Here is a 20,868-nt window from a genome sequence, read left to right on the forward strand (position 1 = left end):
ATTCAAGATCCCTTGACGGTTAAGCTTTTCCTTACTCCTTGGCCGAGCCACGCACTTTCCTTGATCTACGACCTAAAACTTTCTCATCATCTTCGTCGCTGTGATTGAGATGAGACCCTCAGTCTCGTGTAAAAGAAGAGGTCATCTCCCGCAAATTGAATGCCGCAGAGCAAAGATCGACAATGCCAGGGGTACCGTCGAACAAGGCTTGCGAGCGTTGTAAAAAGAGGCATCTCAAGGTGTGTTTCAAGAGCTCAGTTGGACAATTTGACGCATTTTCTGACCTGTCTAGTGCGATGAAACGCGGCCGAGCTGCCAGCGTTGTACCAATGCTGGCGTGGAGTGCCCTGGATATGTCCAAACTCGCAAGTTCATAGACCAAGGTGCTTCTGTAAGGCGTCGATATGCACCTTACAGTGAACCTCACTCAAAGCCGCATGCAGCCAAATCGAAGGAGGGTGTAAGTCCTGCACGCTTCCCTAATGCTCGTTTATGATTACGTCTCATACCAAGATAGGTAGCGGGTATTCACTCAACAGACTTTGAGCAAAATGTGATGCAAAGTACTGCCGACCAAGGTCAGTCTCGCACCAACTTGGCCTTGGGGACTGCCGAGGCCACTCAGTTAGCGGTCCGTTCAACGCCAAATGAGCTAGTGTCAACCGTGCAAGACCCACCCGTGCAAACAGACGGCATGGCCGAGGTTGTGAATCAAGCCGCAGTACAGGCTGGGCCAACCGAAATGGCAGCTTCGGACCAACAGAGTGCTTCCAGTCGGAGCAACGCACAGAGCTCATTTTCGCCAAATAAGACTGCAGCTGGAGGTTTCGCCGCGCCAAATAGTCTCTACGGCGAGCTCAAGAAATCCACTGCTGCTACGCACTTGAACTCTCCGAAAAGTCCCTCGCAGCGTGGTGAGGAAGAGGAGTTTCAGGATATATTCTCGGAGCTAATGACTGGTACTGAGCACGAGCTTGCGTTTCTTACGAGGCACTTCTCAGCGACTCTGGGATCATGGTTCGTAAAGAGACTCTCATGCAGCTACACTTTGTGCTCATTCATCTCAGGCTAGACATCTCGGACTCTGGAAAGTTCTTTTCAGCATACGTTCCAGTTCGCGCGATTGACGATCCTTGTCTCAAGTATGCAATCGCCGCTCTGGCAGCGAAGCATCTGGGAAGAGTCAAAGGCGTAATATCTCCGGCCGGTGGCGGACTGTTTACCAGCCCCCGACAATGGAGGTGTACCCGAATTCCGCTCAGGTGGACTGGTTCCTAAAAGCTGCGAATTACTACTATCTTGCCGCTTCTCACATCAACACCTCGGTCTCCGATGCCTATTCAGCTGTCTCTAGCACAGCCGTCCTGGAGTCGCCAGTGGAGAAGGTCAGTCAATGGCTGAACCTCCAAGCGCAGCAAACTGGACATGGACCTCCTACGGAGCAACCAGTCATAGGGACCTTTTGGAGAAAAGTGGAAGACTTACTCGCCGCGGCGGTCATACTCACAACGTACAAGCTCTTGGATGAAGCTGGGGAAATGTGGCAATCGTGTGTTGCATTGTTAAACCCACCTCCAGTCGCGTGCTTCGCTAACCTCTGAACAGTCATCTCAATGGCGCCAAATCTGCTTTTGATAGTCTTTTGCAAATATACAACAATTATGCAGAGCCTCCACAATTTTCACATGGGATTGCGGCCTGCTTTTTTGACTTTGCTCGCTTTGACTATCTAGGAGCCTATTTCAATCGGTCTTTGACACATTTTGATCCGGACAGCCTCACACTATGGAGAGCTGCCGGTGTCCCCATTGACGATCAAGGAAACCTCCTGCTAGAGAGTGGACTCACTCGAAACCCAATGATGCTTCAACGGGAGGACTTGGCAGCAAACAGTCTAATCTGGCTTCTGAACAAGGTCCTCAACTTCTTGGCGGCTTCGAAAAGGTCCCAGGTAGAGCAGTGGGTCGGTCAGCCGCCGACAAATTCACCCTCTCCAACCGTCACATCTCCACGTTCTCAGCCGACAACATCCGCCTGGCTGAGACTCTGCTTCGAGTTCCAAACGTGGGTCGAGAAGATCCCCGAGACGTTCCGCCCCTGTCTGCGTCTTGCTCGCCCCAAGGATCTATCCAAACTCCCTGAGGTCGTCGAGATGCCATTCCCCGAAATCTTCTACGGCATGTCATCCTGCGCCGCTGCGATGCAGCAGTATCAATTTGGCCGCCTTGCATTGTTACTCAACCGTCCGCCGGATGTGATCAGCGCACCGAGCACCGCCTTTGACCGGCTGCAGGGCTACCGAGAGCTGACGAAAGAGGTCGACTACCGCTGCAAGGAGATCTGCGGCATCGCTCTCGGCAGACCGCAAGGTGGTGTCCGTATCTACATGATACCCCTGCTCTTTGCCGTGGGGCAGTGCCTCGAGAGCCCCGAGGAACGCCAGATTATTGGAGACCTGCTGCGCGGCGTCGAAGCTGATCTGGGATGGGCGACTGGTTCGCAGATTAAAAAGCTCCAGAGCCTGTGGGATCAGTGATAGGTCGAGGCTGCAAAGCTGCTTGCCATCGGCCACCATAACGTGAAAGCGCTTGTCTGCGAGGTTGATTGGGTATTCGTGCAACACACTGAAGTCAACCCCAGTTACTTGGTGGGCCGTACGTCATTGACGCTCTAGGGAGCCTTACACAGTCTCGGAGAAGGACTAATCTAATCAGTGCTGCAGAAAGCCTGCCCGGCTATTCAAATCAATGACTTGCACAGATGCGGATTCTGGTCGGAAATGGCTCCAACCATAACGGCTTGGATGGTGCCGTCGATACACATATACCTCCGCCATAGCACGACACAACTATATCAAACGGCATCACTATCGTGTCCATACTCTTAATTCTAGCCGCAGTCTGCGCGTCCTAAAAGATGGTCTAGGAGTCAGTGCAGTACAGCCTGGCTAACTACAATAAACAGTGCACAAATGGGTGACATCATTAACCGGAAATTCATCCCGGTTCATACCCGGCAATCAAATATTTCGGACCTCGGAAATCAACCCCGATCTACGCGAGCACATCAGAATAGCGTCAGCTTCTACCAGAAAAAGAAAAGTCGAAATCACGATTGATGGCGATACCAGGTGCCTAGAAAACAAATTCGCTCCGATTATCAAAGTTAGTGTCACCAATACGCCAAGCTGATGCAAATATCATGCGATGTAATCGAATGAACAAGAACATGAAATGCAAAGATCAAGCATTCAAATGCACAAGCTTGTTAGTCCCATTTGGCACCATTTTCGCCAATCTCAATTACCGGAATTCTCCTTTCAGCTGTCAATATAACATTCGCACGAAAAGAACTTCCGAGTGTCAAAATACGAGGTCAAATTCCAAACTACTAAATGGTCCAGTCTCATGGATCAAAGTAGTACTCCTCGGGACCGGCATCGCCAGAACCGCATTGAGAGACCCGGCGTCCGGCCTTCTTCCTGTCGGACGCGAGAATCTGGGCGAATTTGGACCTTTCACGGATTTTAGGTCCGTTCCAATAGAAGATGTAGATCGGGGTGATGAAGATGATGGATAGGAAGCCGAGGAGGGTGGAAGGCCATTCCAGGGGGAGTGATTTGCTCATGTATTTGTACACTTCGCAATTATTAGCACAGCACCTGGATATCTTTCAAAAGTGGTGCTGGTCTTACTTGGAACGGAATACATGGCTGCGATGCCTGCAAGGAAGTCTCGTGCTAGGGCATTGCCGCCGGTTGCTGAGGCGGAGTATGGTCCGTAGGAGGCAATCATGTAGTCGATCGTGGCCATATAGATGGAATACTGTCTCTGCGTTAAGACAAGTCCAGCAGTGCTGAGGAGAACTTACATTCGCTATCGCAATGCAGCTAGAGAATATCATCGGCGCTATCCAGTGGACGTGGTGTTTCGGACCTAGACTGGTCCATGCGAAGCCAAAAAGACCAATCGTCAAGAGTGGAGCAACTAATACTATTGTGAGTTGACAGGCGAATGGAGAAGCGAGAAGAGACCTACCCCAGAGCAGCCAGTATAGGCGGACTTCAGGCTGGAGCGCGTCAGGATCTCGTTCAAGCACACGGCAATGGCGATGAATCCAGGGCAGAAAGGAGAACCAAGCCAGAACGTATCCGACCATGATCCTTTATATAATCAGCAAGCACTTGCTCCGCGGGTTATCGTCGAGAGAGACTTACGGAATGAAGGCCAACCCAATTGTGATGGTATTGAAATTCCACTGCTTGTAGACAGGTTCGTAGGATTGCAGGAAAGTGAAGATCAAGGCGTCACTGAACCCGCTGAGGAGGGAAAGCCATAGCACAATGGGTTCCCGAACGAACATGACGAACGGACGAGCCCAGAGAGTCGCAAAGTACTTGAGGTCAACCCGTTTGCCTTTGAGCTCATCACCACTGTACACCTCCTCTCCCTGCTTGCGTCTCTTTCTAGCTTCTCTCGTCACGAGAATGCTGCAGCGCGTTTCCGGCACCCAAAAGTGCACGACTTGGACGAAGCCACCCAGGATGAGTTGGAGCCAGAAGTTCCAATGCCAGCTCAGAAAAGTCGTTACGAAGCCTCCGACGATGGGTGCCACGACTGACCCTGCTACCGATGCAAAGACAATGTACGCCACAGCGTACTGTTGCCGATCTGGTTCCCACATATCCGCAACCATACCGAGCGTCACAGAGCCACCGGCAGATGACAGACCACCCAACGCACGACAGACCACGATGGTGCCGAAATTGGGAGCTAGGGCGCAGGGTATTTGCCATATGTTCACGAAAAACAAGCTGAGTTGCATGACGGGCCATCTCCCATACTCTTCACTCCAGGGAGCCCAGAACTCGCTACCGAATCCGTAGGCAATGAGGAAGTCCATTTGACCCACTCTTGCGGCTTGTTTTGCAATGTGAAAGTGTTTAGCAATTGGAGTGATTCCACTGGCGTAAAAACTGGCATTGAAGTTCATGGAAATCTGAACCATGACGACGACCGTCAAGATTGTCCATTTCTTCCACGATGGATAGGAAAACCCCAGTTTATCATAACAGTCACTCTCCTTCAACTCTACCCTGCCATCGGCCCGTCCATCAGCCGCTCTATCGGCTCCCTCTTCCTTCTGCCGTTCCTCTCCATGGCAGGCTCTAGACTGAGACGCAGGCGAATGCGCTGCGGTACCGTCGGGAGCCTCTTGCTTCTCCCTATCAGACAAGCCAAGCTCCTGGGAAACGTTGAACTCGGGATGAGAGTCATGGGAGGCAGACATGGTGCATTGAGTTTGAATTGAGGATATGGTTCAATAGAAGGTTGCGAGCGGCGCTCATGATGAGTCCTAGCCTCGATCAGAATGGGGGTTTTCCCCATTAAATGCGTCCGGGTCTGCCATACGAGAATCGCCTCTCGCGGCCGGCCTAGACTACGATTGTCACCTTCTTGCCTCCGATTGGTTTGACGTCACGCTACCATAGGCCAGGGTAGGCTCTACCAAGCTTCACCGAGCGTTTGGATGTGGAGGAAACGTCCGGGGAGGGTAATGCAGTCGACTGCCAATCGTTCTCCGCATTTGCCTCCGCGATTAAGAAAAGGATAGGGCGCAACTGTACCCCGGGGACAATGGGACGTGGACTCCTCAAACCTAGCAGTCGCTCACCCCGAGCTTGTTATCTGCGGCGTGGCCAGGCCAATATGAGCCGGATCTGCATTCCGAGGCTGACTGAAATGGACTCCCTCAGACAGACGCGAGTCTCTGGGGAAGCTGGGATGCTCCGGAGTCCTTCGAAATCTCAAGGGGAGATTGCGGAGAGGCTAGAGTTTCTCCGTATTCCTGGTGATGATGGAATTCGTCGTCAAGGCATTACATCATTACGCGACTGTTTTTATCCTACCAACTGTTGTCGGGCTTGCGGATTATGATGGTGGAGAAGATAAACTTGAAGGAAAGGAGGAAGATAGTAGCGATAGGGCGATCTGAACGCTTCCCGAGAAAGGAATGATCAGACCGGCAACGCGGTGGTGGAGGTTAAGAACGAGGAAGGCCCGAGATGCAATGGAAAAGAAGGCAAGACCGTCATATGGCAGAGGATGTGCCTTAGGCAGCCTCCAACCTTTGAAAAGACCCGAATGCAAGATATGGTCTTGAGGTGATTGCTAAGGAGTCATGCACTTTCATCTTTTGCATGAGCAATTGAATGGTAGACTAGGAACCTAGTGCAGCTGGGAAGCCCTTCTCTTCGGTCATCGCATTCAACCAGTGGTCCCATAGTGTCATCTTCAAGGCACATACTTGCAAGAGCCCCGTTAAGCATACTCATCAATCTTTTCGTTTCCCATCTCAGAAGAGTGTACTCTTTGTACGGTCTACTTCAGATAAAACGCCAGATCCGCTCCCTCCCCTCGCTCAAAAGCCAGCTCCCCATTTCCGAGACACCGGAACGGATTGGTCGTGTTGTACCGGATATCAAAATGTTCGCCGCGGATAGTGTTCAGGGCAGCTGTGGCATGGTCAGTACATTCTTGTAAAAAAGGCAGTAGCAACTCACCCTTGTAGTGCAAGACACTTCCCGGATACATTGCGGTGACCGTGACACCCTCTCCCTTGTTCTTGTTGCTATACCAGGCATGGCAGCCCTTGGACCAGACTGCGCGTTTCAGATTCTCCTGCGCGTAGATGTTGTAGTCACGGACGACGGAGTCTTTAACGGCGACCGATCTGGATACGTCAGTAGATGGCGTAGTCAGTAGATGTCGTGATGACTAGGGACAGACATACTTGATATCTTCGCTTGCTATCTTTTGAACCCAATCTAACATGTAGTCGGCCGTCCAGGCGAGCATCTGCGGCACCGAGCCATGTCCAATGGGGCAGTTCGGGCCAGCAAACATGAAGTAGTTGGGGATACCGGCCGCGCAGACAGAAAAGTACGCCTCGGGCTTCTCCTTCCACTCCTCGTCAAGACGTCGTCCGTCTCGGCCAACGAGCTCCCAGGCAGGAATGAAAGAGGTGTTGAATCCGGTTGCACAGACAATCAGATCAAACTCCTCGACGCCTTTGTCTGTCTGAATACCGGTCTCGGTAATGCGTTGGATGCTGTCGAAGCAGATCTCCGCGTTGTCTGCCTGCAGGGCTTCGAGGTAGCCGTCTCCGGGGCTGAGACGGCGGCATCCAATTTCATACTTTGGGATGAGCTTGTCGGCTAACTCTGGGTCCTTGGACAGCCGGGCTCGCATAACGCTGTCGACGAGCTTGAACAGGAATCTGTTCTCTTCGGAGCCGGAGAGCATGAGTCGGAAAACGGAGTTGACCCTGAGGGGATATTAGCACAATTCTAATATTGCCAGAGACGAACGTACGAGTCCTCGATCATCTTGCGGTACTTGAAAAACTCATCAGGGTCATCTCTAAAACGCTGCTTTTCCTCCTCCGTGAATTCAAAGTTCGTCCCCATGCCATCTTTGGTCAGATTTCCGCAGAGATTCGTGGATACCCAGGTCGCGCGACGAATGTAGTTGACAATCTTTGCGGCTTTTGGCTGGAGTGCTGGAACGATCTGCAGAGCAGAAGATCCGTTACCAATAACGGCAATTCTCTTTCCCGTCCAGTCGTAATCCGGATCCCTACATTGTTAGCTACAGAGCACCAGCGAACTATCGTAGCGCTTACCATCGGGCAGTATGAAGGAGCTTTCCTTGAAATAAATCCAGGCCCTCGACATGAGGCCATTTCCATTGACTGTCCCGAGTCAGCCTCGTACTTGCCAGCCGGAGGAATAGCTGCGCACTTTAGGATGCCACTGCCATCCAGGACAACATCGGCCACGTCCTCGATGAGCGAACCTGCCTGCTCCAGCGTGAGTTCCCACTTTCCGTCTCTTTCGTTCCAAACCGCTCGTAGAAGCTTCGTGTTGAATTTGATTTTGTCTCTGAGACCGTACTTGTCCGTCGTGTTGACGATGTAGTCCTGGATCTCTGGTCCGCTGGCATAGAACTTGGACCAATTCGGATTTGGCTCAAAGGGGAAGACATAGCTATCTATTTGATATTAGAACAAGCAGCAACAAATGCGAATAAAACCTACGGGCCGGAATGTCACTGCCAGAATCATCAGCGGATCGTCTCAACGTAGAGAAAGCTAAGAACTAACCATCCAACCCCGGGATAGACATTCTCGTACCACGTCCCCCCAACCTCTGGATTCTTCTCGTAGATAGTATAATCGACAAAGTCTATTGGTCTCTCGTGCCTCAGCTTGTACGCCAGTATCAACCCCGAGAAGCCCGCACCTATGCAAACCACCCGGAGCTTTCGAGGCGTAAAGGCGAACTGGCTTGGGTCAATAGACCAGCCATCCTGGATGTGGCCGTTTGAGACTGGGAATGATTCATTTGAAGGCATTTTGCTGGTATTGTCACTTTTCCCCGACCATGATCGGACGCGGGGTAGATTAAGGGGATATATGTCGGTCATCGACCCCTTTCGAGACCAGTCGCTCAGGGAATCTCAGTTGCTGGGTCCTGTCTATTTCTGTTCTGGACCGTCGGGGGAACGGACGTCTAGTCTGGAGTAGTTCGGGAGGAGAAATAGAGCCAGTTGGCTAGTTGCATGATTAGTATGTTTAGTGGATTGGATGATCGTTTGACAGTTCGCTTGACAGGGAGTACTCTAGACAGTGTTACATATTAGAATGGGTCAGTGCAACGTAGGGTATGCACTCCACAACCTATATTGTTAGATTGTATGCGCCCTCAGTGGCTCCTTTTAACAGCCGTTTATTTGTCAAGGTGGAAACGCTGAACAGCTGCTGGGCTACGGGTTGCCAATGCCTTTTCCACTTTCCAGGGGTAATGGGCCAAAAGACCAAGATACCTGCCTTCTATTTCCAAGTTGGCATTCTGTCCTGTATGTTGAGCCGGTTTATCCCTGTCACCGCAGGGATGTATATGGGCCGTTTTTTTGGTACTAATGGTGCCATGGCGCCCTAAAGCGTGCTATGCCCCCGTCCAGGCGGAGACATCGTCGTGTGGAAACGGCGTGCGCGTTGACAGGAGGAACATCATGTGGACTGACTCTTACCCCTGCAAATTGATTATTAAAGTGGAGAGTATACAAGGATGTTAGATAGGAGACATTATATCGATCCAGACTCACTAGAGGTTGAGATTTCTGGTGATGCCTGTTTTCCGCCTTGGAGATCTCAATCTCAAGGGAGAAGTCATGTCCCTCGCTCATCCATCGCAATTGGGAAATGTGCTCCTCAGTCTCTCAGAAGGTTCGTGACTTCTGACTGTCAGACACTTTCAATTGCGATGTCAAGCCCGTTCGGTGAGCCTTCCCCAGGCATAGACCTCAAAGAAAACCACACGCCCAGGAACAATGCCACGGTCATCGCACTGTACATTCTCGCCATCATTGCGATTGCATTACGAATCACCGCCAGGCTAAAGGTGCAGCATGCCAATGTCCTGGCAGATGACTGGTTGATTGGTGTATCACTTGTACGTCTCTGTCAATGAACAGGTCTTTTGGGGCATACTGAGCGAAAACAGATCCCCGTCACGGCGAATCTCGTCTGCACCATTGTGGGTATGTAACCCCATACTTGATGCCGCAACAGGTGCTTGAAGGTTAACGTATCTCAGGGGGCTACTATGGCCTTGGGAAACATGTCTGGGTGGTCGAGTTGGACAATGTGATCGTCGTGATGCAGGTATGGCCCGCCAAACGTGTGCGATAGATGAGACGAATGGGCTGATTCCACAGCTTCTATTTGCATATGTCCTCATCTATGTCGTTGCTATTCCACTGATCAAGCTCTCTATCATCCTGTTCTACCGCCGCATCTTTGGCATGAACTGGGTGATGTGGATTTGTGCGTTCTTGACCGTCGGCTACTGGTTCTCATGCACTATTGCGTTCCTTGTCTGTTGCCGACCCATTATCATATTACTGGACACAGTATCGGGACCCCGGCGGGGGGAATGTATCTTCAACCTGTACCCTTTCTACATCGGCAATGCGGCGGCCAACGTGGCCACGGATGGTATAATCCTAATGGTTCCCATCCCTCTGGTCTGGAGACTCCAGATGCGAACGGCACAGAAGATCCTGGTGTCCGGTATCTTCTTACTGGGAGGATTGTAGGTTGCCCTGTCCCTGATGAATGCGTACGGGGGTACGCTAACACTTGCAGTGTTTGCGTCGCGAGCGTCATCCGCATCTATTTCATGACCTTCCTCAGCAGATCTCTCGACATCACCTGGAACATGGGCGACGTATTCATCTGGTCCAGCGTGGAACCGTGTATCGGCATTGTCTGCGCCTGTCTTCCAACCTTGCAGCCTCTTCTCAAATCAGCTCTCAAGCGCATCCTCGGGTCCTCTCGGATAGCAGGCAAATTCGGCGCGAGTTCGTCTCAAGAGGTTGAGCTCCAGCGTAAAGCACAAATCCAGCGTGTCTCAGGCGGCCATGATGAACATCGTCTCTTACGCTCCCTTGACGACAGTCAGCACAGGAGCAATGATGAACGTTTGATTCTCCGGCCTACAGAAGACGAAGCAATCTTGACGACAAACTCGGAGCCCGCCGAAGGGACCAAATTCGCGGGAGGCGAAGGCAGCGACAGTGAAAGGAATGAAAGGAATTCCATGTCGATCCGGGTGCATCGGAACTTTCAGTGGCAAGAAGAGCATGCTGGCCGATGAGCAAGACTTTAGCAGCAAACCAATGCTGTTGCCTCCGCGATATGAGAAATCCACCTCCTCTACCTTAACATCAAATCCCATAGCGGCGTCACCATTAGAGTCAAGAATAAGACATGGACAGAATGGTTTCTCTTTTCGTCTACCTGCGGATGTTCTCGGCGTCATCCTCAAATCTGCCTTCACCTCCATTTCTAACTAAGGGACAATTGCATTCTACGCGGTTCTTGAGCGCTTTCTATTGCGTGGTGTTGTGCGGCATCGGCCTGAGAAGGAAAGAGCTGAGAGAGGAGGTTTTTCCATCAAGGATCAGGCCATCAATTTTGTTTCAGATCATGAGGGAAACACGGACGTAAAAGCGTCGGCCAGATGACGCTGGAGGATTGGCTGTGGGAGGTGAGTACTTCCCTGCGGGGAAACGAAACGCAAGCCTTAAAGGCTTATGCGGACGGATATGTTAGCTGGATTTGTAGAGAGTTATCTTCGACCTTCATTAGAGAATTTGAAGAGTTAGAAGTACGTTGAGATGCTGGTGGTGGCGTTGGGATGATTCGGATCATTGTCAATGCAAAGTTGATGAGACGGTGGAAGATATGATAGAGGCGTGGTACGGGTTGGGTATCCTGGCAGTGAGCGGAAGATTAAAACAACAGTGGCGAGGCAAGCTGCAGGCTTACCTGTGAGAGCAATCTAAGCGATACTCTTCCCATTTCCATCAAGTGACGGATATGAAAAGAGCCTCTTAGCTGATGAGGTGAAAGCAAGTTGGATATGATACGAACACCCAGGTACCATCATCACTATTTATACTTACTACACAGCTGCAGACTACTAGACAGACATCTTCCTAAGGTCAGCTCCATATTTAAAGCTACTGCCGAAAGCATTGATCTTCTATTTTATCCTTTGCCTCCCAGCTTGAAAGATCTTTCCCTTTGTCTATAGTATCTAGAAGCAGATCTCAAAGCGACTACAACATCACCATGGAGGAAACTCATATTATTGACCCAGACGGCGAAGTGGTCATTATCGTGCATAATCCCAATGCACCTTTCGCGGTCTGGAAGGATGACAGTGCTCAAGTTGAAGAGCCTGCGAATTCCGGTGAGTCACTAAAATACTATTACTCATCATATACAGGCTAACAGTCTACAGAAGAATCAGAGAAAGTAGCTGAGAAGGTGGGCCCCGTCTTGACACTGACGTTTGATGGCCGCTCTGTTGCTTCGAGTGACGAGCCTGTCAACGGGTCTGTCGAAGGGGAGGACGGCATACCTTGTAAAGTCGACGTCCATATTCAAGTGTCAGCAAAACACTTAATGCTGGCCTCTCCCGTGTTCAAGAGACCCCTGACTGGCAAATGGAAGGAAGGTTCAACTTTTGTTGGAACCGGATCAGTCGAGATTACCACTGAGGGCTGGGATGTTGAGGCTTTCTTGATTCTCCTTCGAATTCTTCATTGCCAGCACCACAAACTCCCAAAGAGGGTGAGCCTCGAGCTCGCTGCTAAGATCGCTGTTCTCGCAGACTACTATGAATGCAACGATCTCGTGGGGTTCATCCGTGATGCGTGGATTACCTGTCTGCGGGAAGAACTTCCAGATATGTACTCACGGAACTTGATTTTGTGGCTATGGATTTCTTGGTACTTCAATATGCCCATGAAGTTCAAGAAGGCGACCTCGATTGCCATGTCGCAGAGCAAAGATGAGATCAATGCACTGGAGTTGCCGATTCCAGCGCGCATCATTTGTAAGTCTGTGCCAATCCTCTCAATAAGAACGATTGCTGACCAGGGATCTAGACGAGATGAACCAGAAAAGACAACAGGCTATATGCAAGGTGATTCTTCAACTTCAGCAAGAACGTGATGCGTTCTTGACAGGAATTAAAGGTTGCAACTTCGAGTGTAGGCCCATCATGCTTGGTTCTCTCACGGGGCAAATGCACAAAAAGGGTCTACTTGAGTCAGAGGTCAAATTCTATTACAAGGGTTGCAATGTCACAGACTTGACCAAATCCGTCCAGTCATTTGTTGCCCCGAAGTGGAGGGACAGCTACCAGCCAGGGTATGCCAATCACAAATGCCCCCACAGTTCGTTTTCTCTGTTGGAGGGTTCATACGATACGGTAATAGGTCTCAAACTTGGACGCCTTCGTGTCAGTTGATTTCCGGCGACGTTCTGTTCATAGTCATAGCTATCGTTTCATTCCAAGTCAATACACGTATAATAGACACATCATCATAGGTGACATTGATACAAAATAGAAATGCAAATTCAGGACAGGAAACGGCTCTATCTTACTCAAACCTGCCTCTGTTGTAATGATGCAGCACACAGCGCAATCTCCTCGCGAACAGCATCATTGGCAAGATACCTCCTCGTCTCGGAAACAATCTTGTCCATCTTCTTTACCTCCCCCAGTCCAATATCCCCCAACGCATTCGAAACATTGAATCGGAAGTACCGATGTTCCTCAACTAGATCATAATGCTCATAGGCAAATGTGTCTGCTTCAAACTCCGTATCCGTCAGAATACGCTTCCTCAGCTTAAGCTCTTGGATGAATCCCCCGGTAAAGTTCATCTCAGACCGCATGCCAGTACCCAAAGACACCAGACATCCCAGCCGACTCTTCAGGTCTTCCTCCCATAAATCCCCAGCATGGAGCCACATTTGTCCAACGGCATTATTGGCTCCAAGCGCACCATCGAGAAACACCCGCTTATACCCCAACAGCGGATCGATTATCACCAATGGATCAAAGAACGACGGCGCAGCGGAAGTCGCCCTTCCCGCCTCCCAGATCTTCAAAATTTTGTACAAGTCATTCTGTCCACGTAAATGGTAATAGCTCGTGAAGCTGGTGACATTCCCAGTCAATTGCTTCGTCGTGCAGACAAAGACGCGGCAGGACGTATCAGGGTCCCAGAGGAGAGCATCCTCGTCCAGACCCTGTTCGACCACTACTGTCTTCAAAGCCCGTTCGAGCTTCTCGGTGTTGAAGCGCGCCCTGAAGTTACCCCGTAGAGTGACGGGTACATAGTTCTTCCTGGTAAAAGCCTGCTGGGAGACCCGAACGTATGCGTCGATGCATTGGTCCACGTCCATCTTGAGGCGGCCGAGCATAATAGCGATTAATCTGTTGGTGTTATGATATGCGACATAGAGCATTGGCTGGGCTGTTTTGCTGGTAACTCACCCGCCTGCACTTGTCCCACCGATCATATCGAAAACTTGGCATGGTTTTGGCGGATGGTCCGGATCGATTGCTTCCATCATAGCCTTGAGCACATAGAGGGAGGAGAGACCGCGGATGCCTCCGCCGTCTAAGGAGAGGAGATTCAATTTCTCCTTTTCTGTCTGCTTTCCCGTGTCCATTGTGTATAAATTGTTGATATCTAACTTGACTTCAAGAATGATATTCGAGTACCTGCAGTTCTTTATCTCCCTATATGTTGTTCTACGTGCTTATGTGTCTGGTAATAGAGGGATGGCTAGCTTTAAACAGACGTCTCAAGCGCCGATCTACACTGAGCACTCTTAGCCAGTCATTTGGTTCAGCAAAGATGGGTTGTTTTATGAAATGCTTGGGAAAAGTCTGCTCTTGACTTGAGCCTATCATATTTGATCAAAGCAAGAGCTGGATGCTGACCACGCCAACGGCTAAACGCCGTCGATGACGGCGCTTAATGGAGTGCAGAATGTTTCAGCTGAGCTAGCAGGTATGTTCCCAGTACTCAAGCTCTATGCAAGAATCTTGCTAAATCTAGCTTAGTGCTAGTCCGTGGTATATTATCGAGGTTATTGTATCTTGTGTGCCCATGAGTTGAGACCTACACATTTTGGACGACGAGATTATCCCAGCGCCTACAGACACAAACCATTATTTGTCTTTCGACTACCCACCTAACGGCGCTACATCACCAGTCCTTTACAGCTGGTCGTTTGCCTCTCGTTTGATAGGTTATATCACCTTGAGTTATTACCTAAATCATAGAGAAACAACTGACCTAGCCGTTCACTTTGCATCATTTTGACAAGTCCCTTCGCTTCATGGTTATGACACTGGTGCTTTCTATCAATCACGGAGTTACAATGTGAATCCTGTCATACTCGAGAGCATAAGCATCATGGAAGAGTATATCCCCCATCAATCACAAGATTAGCCCCCGTCATGTAGCTCGACGCATCCGAGGCACAAAACACATACGCCTGTGACCAAATCAGCACTGCTACGCTTCACCTGGAAAACAAAGAACTCACCCCCTTCAGCTCGTATGTATCCGCAAACCGCTGCGCAGGGACCATACTATACCACTTCTCCCTCCATTCCTTGGGATGGATATCCAGGATATCAGTCTCAATGAAACCAGGAGAGATGCAATTCACCCGGCAGAAATCCACCCATTCGACAGACAGACATTTGGCCAGCTGCACCACCCCCGCTTTCGAGGCATTATACTATTCCCGTCAGCAATCTCGCTGCAGCTGCACACACGAGAAAAAACATACCGCAGCTTGCTTCTGCGGAACATTCACCAGCGTCGCGCTCACAGAGGCCGTGAAGATGATGTTTCCGCGTCCCTGGGCCTTGAAGATATGCGAGGCAGCCTGCGCAGTGTAGAACGCGCCGTCCAGGTTCACCTGCATGATCTCCTTCCATTGCTCGGCTGTGTAGTCCTCCGCCGCGACGTTCGAGGTTATCCCCGAGTTGACGACGATGATATCGAGTCCTCCAAAGTCAGAGGCAATCTGCTGGATGGTCTTCTCGACTTCGGCCTTGTTGCTGACGTTTGCTTGGTAAGCTGCGGCCTTGACATTGTTCGCGGAGGCGATTTCCGCGGCGGTTGTGTCGGCAGTTTTGGACGAGTTGTAGATCAATGCGACCTGACTATAAGCCTTTTTTTCATGATAAGGAGGGAGGACAAATAATAAAGAGACATACATTGGCACCTGCTTCAGCCAAAGCACGAGAAACTTCCAGTCCGATGCCACGAGCGCCGCCTATCTGATTAGCTTTGTCGCCATGCATTACATTGGCAACTTACCAGTTATAGCGGCCACTTTGCCCGTGAGGTCAAAGGCCTTGAGGACATGCTTATTCTCCGGTTTTGCGAGGACCATCTTGATTCTGCTTGGATCTGAAGAGATGCTCTTGAACGCACGATGAAGATATCCTCCCCCGCGAACACGTCAACCCCGCATCGGAGGCCCTCCGGCGATAAACCAGGAAATGATCAGCTCTTATCAACAGGTGCGGTAAATTCAGAGGCTAAAGACTTCTATACAAAGGTCCTCTATCCACAGTAGTCGATATAGCGATCATCTTGATAGGATCACAGAATTCCCGGCAGACATCAGCCTGGAACATAGTCATTTCTTCACTGATCTCAGAATATGCACGATGTCTTCCAAATTCAAAGATAAGGCATTTCAAGCACTCAACCAGACAGGCAGAATTCATCTTGTCAAGCTCTCCCCATGTAGACGCCCGCCCGAGGCGCCGGCCCCGCGAAACGGGATCACCCAAAAGGCCCCAGAGCGGAATGTATGTATGAGGATCCAGAAGGGAGTACAATAGCACGGTAAGCCTCATACAGAGAATAAGCTCCTGCAAACAGTATACCAGTTACTGATCTATAGTGTCCACAGTCTATAGAGTGATAAACATCCCTAAATGCAAACAGTTGTCTGTATGCTCACAACACCACGATCATGACGATCATGATCATGACCATCCTGACCATCCTGAGCCGAGGAACTCGGTCTTGGCAACATCGCCATTCCCTTCATCTCAACACCATCTCACATCTCCTATTTTCCACATCCACATCACCACATCAATCACACTATCACACTCAAAGGAAGAAACCTCACCAGCAAAATGTCCCTCTCAGCCACCTCCACCCCGCTCAAAGCTACCTCCATCGGCTGGCTCCTCGTCTCCGTAGGCCATACTGTAAGACTCCCCTATTCCCATCCCATCTGGATCTGCAGAGTCCATATCTACATACATACTAAATGCCTCAGATCTCAGCCCGGGACTGGCAATCCCTCCCTCAATTCCACAAACTGCCTAATCTAGCCTACACCTGTGCCAAGGCAGGCTGGTACCAGGGTAGTGCCTTTTTCCTCATGACTGGTTTGTCCTATTCCTTATCCCCCTGGGAAGATGCCAGGACTGAGGCTAGGCTGCAGCAATGATCAATTACAACTGGGCGCAGAATCCGGCGTTGCTGGCGGAGCCAATCAACAAGGGGATTGCGGCGTTGATGACGGCGATTGTGTGGGTGAGTGCCGGGTGGTATCTGAAGAAGGGGGTCAAGGCGAATGGGGTGGTTGTTGCGGCTATGGGGCGTTGCAGGCTTGGGCTGCTTTTCGGTAGTTACATAGTTACCTTAAGTTACTTTTCTGTATGATCGGACAGTGGATATATGTATCAATTTAGTACAATCTGTGAGGTATATACAAGGTATCATATACTTGAAAAAGATGAAAAACCAAACGCCTATCCAACATGCCAGACACCAATGCCACAGGCCGAAAATCACCTGGCTTCTGCGTACGAATCGTTGGAAGACACGGCTCGACGCCCCCAGCCACTGAAGAATCCTCCTCCACTATTAACCGGCTCCGTGGCTGATTTGGCGAGATTCGTCGAGGACCGGCCGATAAAAGAATTTCGCGAATCGCTTCGTTGCAATGATCCTTGCCCTCCGATCATCTTCCTCAACGAGTCCAGCTTCGCCTTGACTTCTTCCAGCTCCTGTTTGGCCACCGCCTCGGCCGTCTTGGCGTTCACCAGTTCCAGCAGCAGCGTCTCCTCCGCTGCGGGCTTGTGGTTCTCCGTCGCCAGGACCGACTGCAGTCCGAGGCTGCTCGACCTCTTGTTGAACGTCGTGCTCTTCTGCGAATTCGACCGCCCCAGCTTGAGCTCGCGGAGCCCGCTGGGCGACCGGCTCTCTCCGGCGTCACTGGTCGGCGAGCCAAATGTCTCTGGTGGTGAGTCGGGGGTCGACGTCTTGATGGTCCGCAGCTCCCGGATGGTTCTCTCCAGGCGTTGGCGATCTCGGTAACCATCCTGGATGCGACTGCGAGCCTCGCGCAACTGCTCTCTCAGCGACGAGTTCTCTTGTTCATGTTCGTCAATGCGACGCGTCAGGTCGAGACACCGGCCCGCTTCGACCTCGTGCATCTCCTTCCACCGGTTGAGATCCTCACGGAGTTGCTGCTTCGTCTGGGGGATCGAAATGCGCTTCGCGTTGGCCGCGTCCACGAATCTCTCTTCCGCTTTGCTGATCAGCTCAGCTGGCGGGTCATCTGCCTCGACCTCCTTGATGTAGTTCAGCATGGACTTCGCCAGTTCCTGGTCCTCCTCCCGTTCCTCGCGCTCCTGCTGCAGCTCCCGTGTAAGATTCGCATGCTGCCGCTGGAGATCGCTTAGCGCCATCAGCAAATCCTCGATCTGTGAGTGCAGATCACGGTCTTTGTTGTGCGACATGGCTGACTTCGCCCGTGGCTTGGGTGGTTCTGCTGAGAGCTCCGTCGGAGCTGTACTCGCATCGGATGTTGATTCTATCGAATTGAGCGTGGATGTCATGCTCTGTTTGGATGCGGACCGGCGGACACTGGCGCGAGCTGACATACTGCCGTTGTTGGGGTTGAGATTGAAGGACTTCGTCTGAGAGCCGGATCCCGCCCAGAATCGGCCCAGGAATCTCGACGCCGCGGCCTGCATCTGAGGGAAAGTGATGCCGGTCGGCATTCCTTGCGATTGATTATAGCTGGCTTCCAACGCCTGCAAACTTTCCTTGGTGACCAGCGATGTCAGCGAGACAAAGTCATTGACAAAGTCGTCGGCATGGCAAGCGTATCTGCGAATACCAGTCAGTTCGCACCGGAATTCTAAGGTCGTGCAGACTCACGTATCCCACAAACTTCTCGACAGCAAGAATTGCATCACATCCTCAAACTCAGTGTAGGCCATGATCTTCTTCTCGTTCCTCTGCATCAGCGACAAGGCGACACGCATCAAGGTCTCACAGGCCCCTTCCAAGAAGATGACATCGTAAATGCGAAGAAGCATGGGAAGAGGACAGGATACTGCGAAAAAGGACAGGAACCATTGAGACACATAGATCGGCTCCACATTTAAGGATTCCAGGTGGGCGAACAAAGCGGGACGGTGGCGGGCAAGGAGGTTCTGGAACTGATAGACGCGCAAATGGAGACCCGATAGATCAGGCTGGTAGCATGTCCGCAGATCATAGTGATCCATCAACCTGTTACAATCAGCTCGGGCCTCGAGAAATAGTATTTGAGTGGAAACCCACCGTACTAGTACGCAGAACGCTTCCGCATCGGTCATGTGCATCAGCAAGGGTCCGACGACGAATCCCAGCCCCTGACAGTAGCCGATCTTAGTGTCGTAGAGACTGAAACACTTCAAAACTCTAGCCAGCATCTGCTGTCCCTCGCCGTGGGGGTCACGGAACATTTCCACGTTAGGAAAACTGCGACCAATGTCTTTTCCGATCAATCCTTCGTACGGACTTGATTCGCCGCACAGCCTTTCATATTCGACTAGTAATGAAGAATCTCGAGCCCCAGCCAAGCTAGGCCATACTACGCCTCGAAGCGGCGGGGGAATACCCCGCGGATTTTATTGGAGGTCAAAGTCGGCAATCGCTGGGCAGTCTGAGGGTAATCCGCGACCAAGGCAGCCCAGAACTCGAGCTCAGTCATGGGAGGAGGAGGCAGCTGAGAGTATCGCAGAGACGATCGAGGGTCCTCGTTAATCAGCCGCTTGATTTGATGGAGTGACTGCGCTCGCGACGCCCTTGTCTGCAGTCGGTGCTGGCTCACAGACTTGGGATTCGTCGCTAGAGCATTGTTCTCCTGCTCCAACCGAGCCAAAAGAAGAGCAGTCGATTCATCAGATCCCTCACCACGGGGCTCTTGCTCTTCTGTTTTATCCAATTCTTCCCAGTTAACTGCATCGCCCCGTTCATATTCTTCGCTGCTACGGGACCGAACAGAGGGAGCCGCCGAGGTACAATCCGTCGCAAGCTCTGTTTTCACAAAGCCCTGGGTCGGCGTTGTCTCCCTTTCCACATTAGCTTCATCATATGTCTCTTCCTCCCCAGGCAAAGTCGACTCGACGGGTGTCTGAGGAATATCAAGCGTCCGCCAATCGGGCTGCGAATGCTCGGAATTGGACTGTACGTCGGATAAAGGGACCGTCACCATCGAATCGGTATGGTTCGGATGCGTTGGCTCATCGTTGTCGGGAACGCTGTCCGCGGGATGCGCGCGAGACGCGATCGGGTCGGAGCTCTCCATTGTCGATGTGCTGTTTATTAGGATTCGATCGTGGATGTTCCACCGCAGATCAATCACAGTTCGTCGACAATTAATCGGTCAAAAAAGGCCTCAATTGCAGATCGCAGCCAGTATCTATGTGAAATTCGAATACCCGCAGAGGATTAACCTAAAACCAGAGGGCGATAAGGAGAAATGAGCTGAACGAGAGGTCGATAAACCGCCAATAACGGCAGCATCGCTTCTAAAAACGAGAGCAGAAAGAACGTGGTGAACACTGACTTCGTGTCACCTTAAGCCAACTGGGAGAGAAAAAAACAGTACATCAGGAGTCGAGGGAAGTGGGAGAAGTAGCGGTGGTGTTTCAAGGCTCCTCCCTAAGCTAATGTCAAGGACACTACTAGAGTCTATGGACTCCTAGTCTAGACGGTGGATCCTCAGGGTGTTACTAGAATAATGAATTAGACCCGTTTAGTGGACAGCGCTGTTTGGCTAGCAGCAATGCTAGGACGGCCTTAGACTCAGAAGTGGGATATGACAGGATGAATTGATGAAATAGGGGCAGCCCGAGCCCACTTTGGTGTGTTCGAGAAACGCGAAAACCACGAATCATCCATCTTGTTCGGTTCAAGGCCTCGCCCATGTCGATCCCGGGTCAATAATTATTCTTGATGATTTCAGTTTATACGTCTTTTCCCAATTGCTGGTGTCAATATCAACGGAGATGATTGTCTTGGCTTCGTGAGTGGAAGAATCCAAGTACGGAGTATGTCGTCTACTGTTATCCCTGAATTTGGAGTAAAGACTGATCTGCAAGGCACGCAG

General features: G+C 51.0%; 9 protein-coding genes across 9 annotated transcripts; 4 read left to right on the forward strand and 5 right to left on the reverse strand.

The window, feature by feature from the left end:
- Window positions 1–182: 182 nt before the first annotated feature.
- On the forward strand, window positions 183–2,536 carry P174DRAFT_418910 (Zn(II)2Cys6 transcription factor domain-containing protein; the record flags this gene model as incomplete). The annotated part of the gene is made up of 6 exons (XM_024824745.1): window positions 183–239; window positions 293–460; window positions 518–1,017; window positions 1,068–1,191; window positions 1,227–1,549; window positions 1,606–2,536. The coding sequence occupies 6 exons, from the start codon at window positions 183–185 to the stop codon at window positions 2,534–2,536; spliced, it is 2,103 nt and encodes a 700-aa protein (XP_024683535.1).
- An 869-nt stretch (window positions 2,537–3,405) lies between these two features.
- Window positions 3,406–5,289, reverse strand: P174DRAFT_458542 (putative MFS multidrug transporter; the record flags this gene model as incomplete). The annotated part of the gene is made up of 5 exons (XM_024829679.1): window positions 3,406–3,638; window positions 3,695–3,824; window positions 3,871–3,986; window positions 4,038–4,162; window positions 4,217–5,289. The coding sequence occupies 5 exons, from the start codon at window positions 5,287–5,289 to the stop codon at window positions 3,406–3,408; spliced, it is 1,677 nt and encodes a 558-aa protein (XP_024683536.1).
- Window positions 5,290–6,348: 1,059 nt separating this feature from the next.
- On the reverse strand, window positions 6,349–8,414 carry P174DRAFT_386027 (flavin-containing monooxygenase; the record flags this gene model as incomplete). Its single annotated transcript, XM_024823284.1, has 8 exons — window positions 6,349–6,514; window positions 6,563–6,732; window positions 6,793–7,326; window positions 7,374–7,637; window positions 7,684–7,752; window positions 7,802–8,051; window positions 8,098–8,111; window positions 8,164–8,414. The coding sequence occupies 8 exons, from the start codon at window positions 8,412–8,414 to the stop codon at window positions 6,381–6,383; spliced, it is 1,686 nt and encodes a 561-aa protein (XP_024683537.1). The 3' UTR covers window positions 6,349–6,380.
- Window positions 8,415–9,325: 911 nt separating this feature from the next.
- P174DRAFT_418913 (putative integral membrane protein Pth11-like) lies at window positions 9,326–10,720 on the forward strand (the record flags this gene model as incomplete). The annotated part of the gene is made up of 5 exons (XM_024824746.1): window positions 9,326–9,514; window positions 9,566–9,602; window positions 9,659–9,726; window positions 9,780–10,156; window positions 10,210–10,720. 5 exons carry the CDS (start codon window positions 9,326–9,328, stop codon window positions 10,718–10,720), a joined length of 1,182 nt encoding a protein of 393 aa, XP_024683538.1.
- Window positions 10,721–11,700: 980 nt separating this feature from the next.
- On the forward strand, window positions 11,701–12,886 carry P174DRAFT_429377 (BTB/POZ domain-containing protein; the record flags this gene model as incomplete). The annotated part of the gene is made up of 3 exons (XM_024825571.1): window positions 11,701–11,821; window positions 11,873–12,469; window positions 12,522–12,886. The coding sequence occupies 3 exons, from the start codon at window positions 11,701–11,703 to the stop codon at window positions 12,884–12,886; spliced, it is 1,083 nt and encodes a 360-aa protein (XP_024683539.1).
- Window positions 12,887–13,008: 122 nt separating this feature from the next.
- P174DRAFT_386030 (uncharacterized protein) lies at window positions 13,009–14,112 on the reverse strand. The gene is made up of 2 exons (XM_024823285.1): window positions 13,922–14,112; window positions 13,009–13,861 (listed from the first exon to the last, which is right to left on the reverse strand). The coding sequence occupies exons 1-2, from the start codon at window positions 14,098–14,100 to the stop codon at window positions 13,024–13,026; spliced, it is 1,017 nt and encodes a 338-aa protein (XP_024683540.1). The 5' UTR covers window positions 14,101–14,112; the 3' UTR covers window positions 13,009–13,023.
- Window positions 14,113–14,850: 738 nt separating this feature from the next.
- On the reverse strand, window positions 14,851–15,846 carry P174DRAFT_367480 (SDR family oxidoreductase; the record flags this gene model as incomplete). The annotated part of the gene is made up of 5 exons (XM_024822174.1): window positions 14,851–14,934; window positions 14,986–15,183; window positions 15,235–15,609; window positions 15,668–15,726; window positions 15,771–15,846. 5 exons carry the CDS (start codon window positions 15,844–15,846, stop codon window positions 14,851–14,853), a joined length of 792 nt encoding a protein of 263 aa, XP_024683541.1.
- Window positions 15,847–16,554: 708 nt separating this feature from the next.
- Window positions 16,555–17,107, forward strand: P174DRAFT_510820 (uncharacterized protein; the record flags this gene model as incomplete). Its single annotated transcript, XM_024831723.1, has 4 exons — window positions 16,555–16,681; window positions 16,753–16,864; window positions 16,921–17,060; window positions 17,087–17,107. Exons 1-4 carry the CDS (start codon window positions 16,607–16,609, stop codon window positions 17,105–17,107), a joined length of 348 nt encoding a protein of 115 aa, XP_024683542.1. The 5' UTR covers window positions 16,555–16,606.
- Window positions 17,108–17,178: 71 nt separating this feature from the next.
- On the reverse strand, window positions 17,179–20,413 carry P174DRAFT_439615 (putative GTPase activating protein (Evi5)). Its single transcript, XM_024826848.1, has 4 exons — window positions 19,454–20,413; window positions 19,056–19,337; window positions 18,648–19,004; window positions 17,179–18,596 (listed from the first exon to the last, which is right to left on the reverse strand). The coding sequence occupies exons 1-4, from the start codon at window positions 20,062–20,064 to the stop codon at window positions 17,270–17,272; spliced, it is 2,577 nt and encodes an 858-aa protein (XP_024683543.1). The 5' UTR covers window positions 20,065–20,413; the 3' UTR covers window positions 17,179–17,269.
- Window positions 20,414–20,868: the final 455 nt, after the last annotated feature.

The sequence above is a fragment of the Aspergillus novofumigatus genome (assembly GCF_002847465.1).
Source record: "Aspergillus novofumigatus IBT 16806 chromosome Unknown P174scaffold_3, whole genome shotgun sequence".
Classification (NCBI taxonomy): domain Eukaryota; kingdom Fungi; phylum Ascomycota; class Eurotiomycetes; order Eurotiales; family Aspergillaceae; genus Aspergillus; species Aspergillus novofumigatus.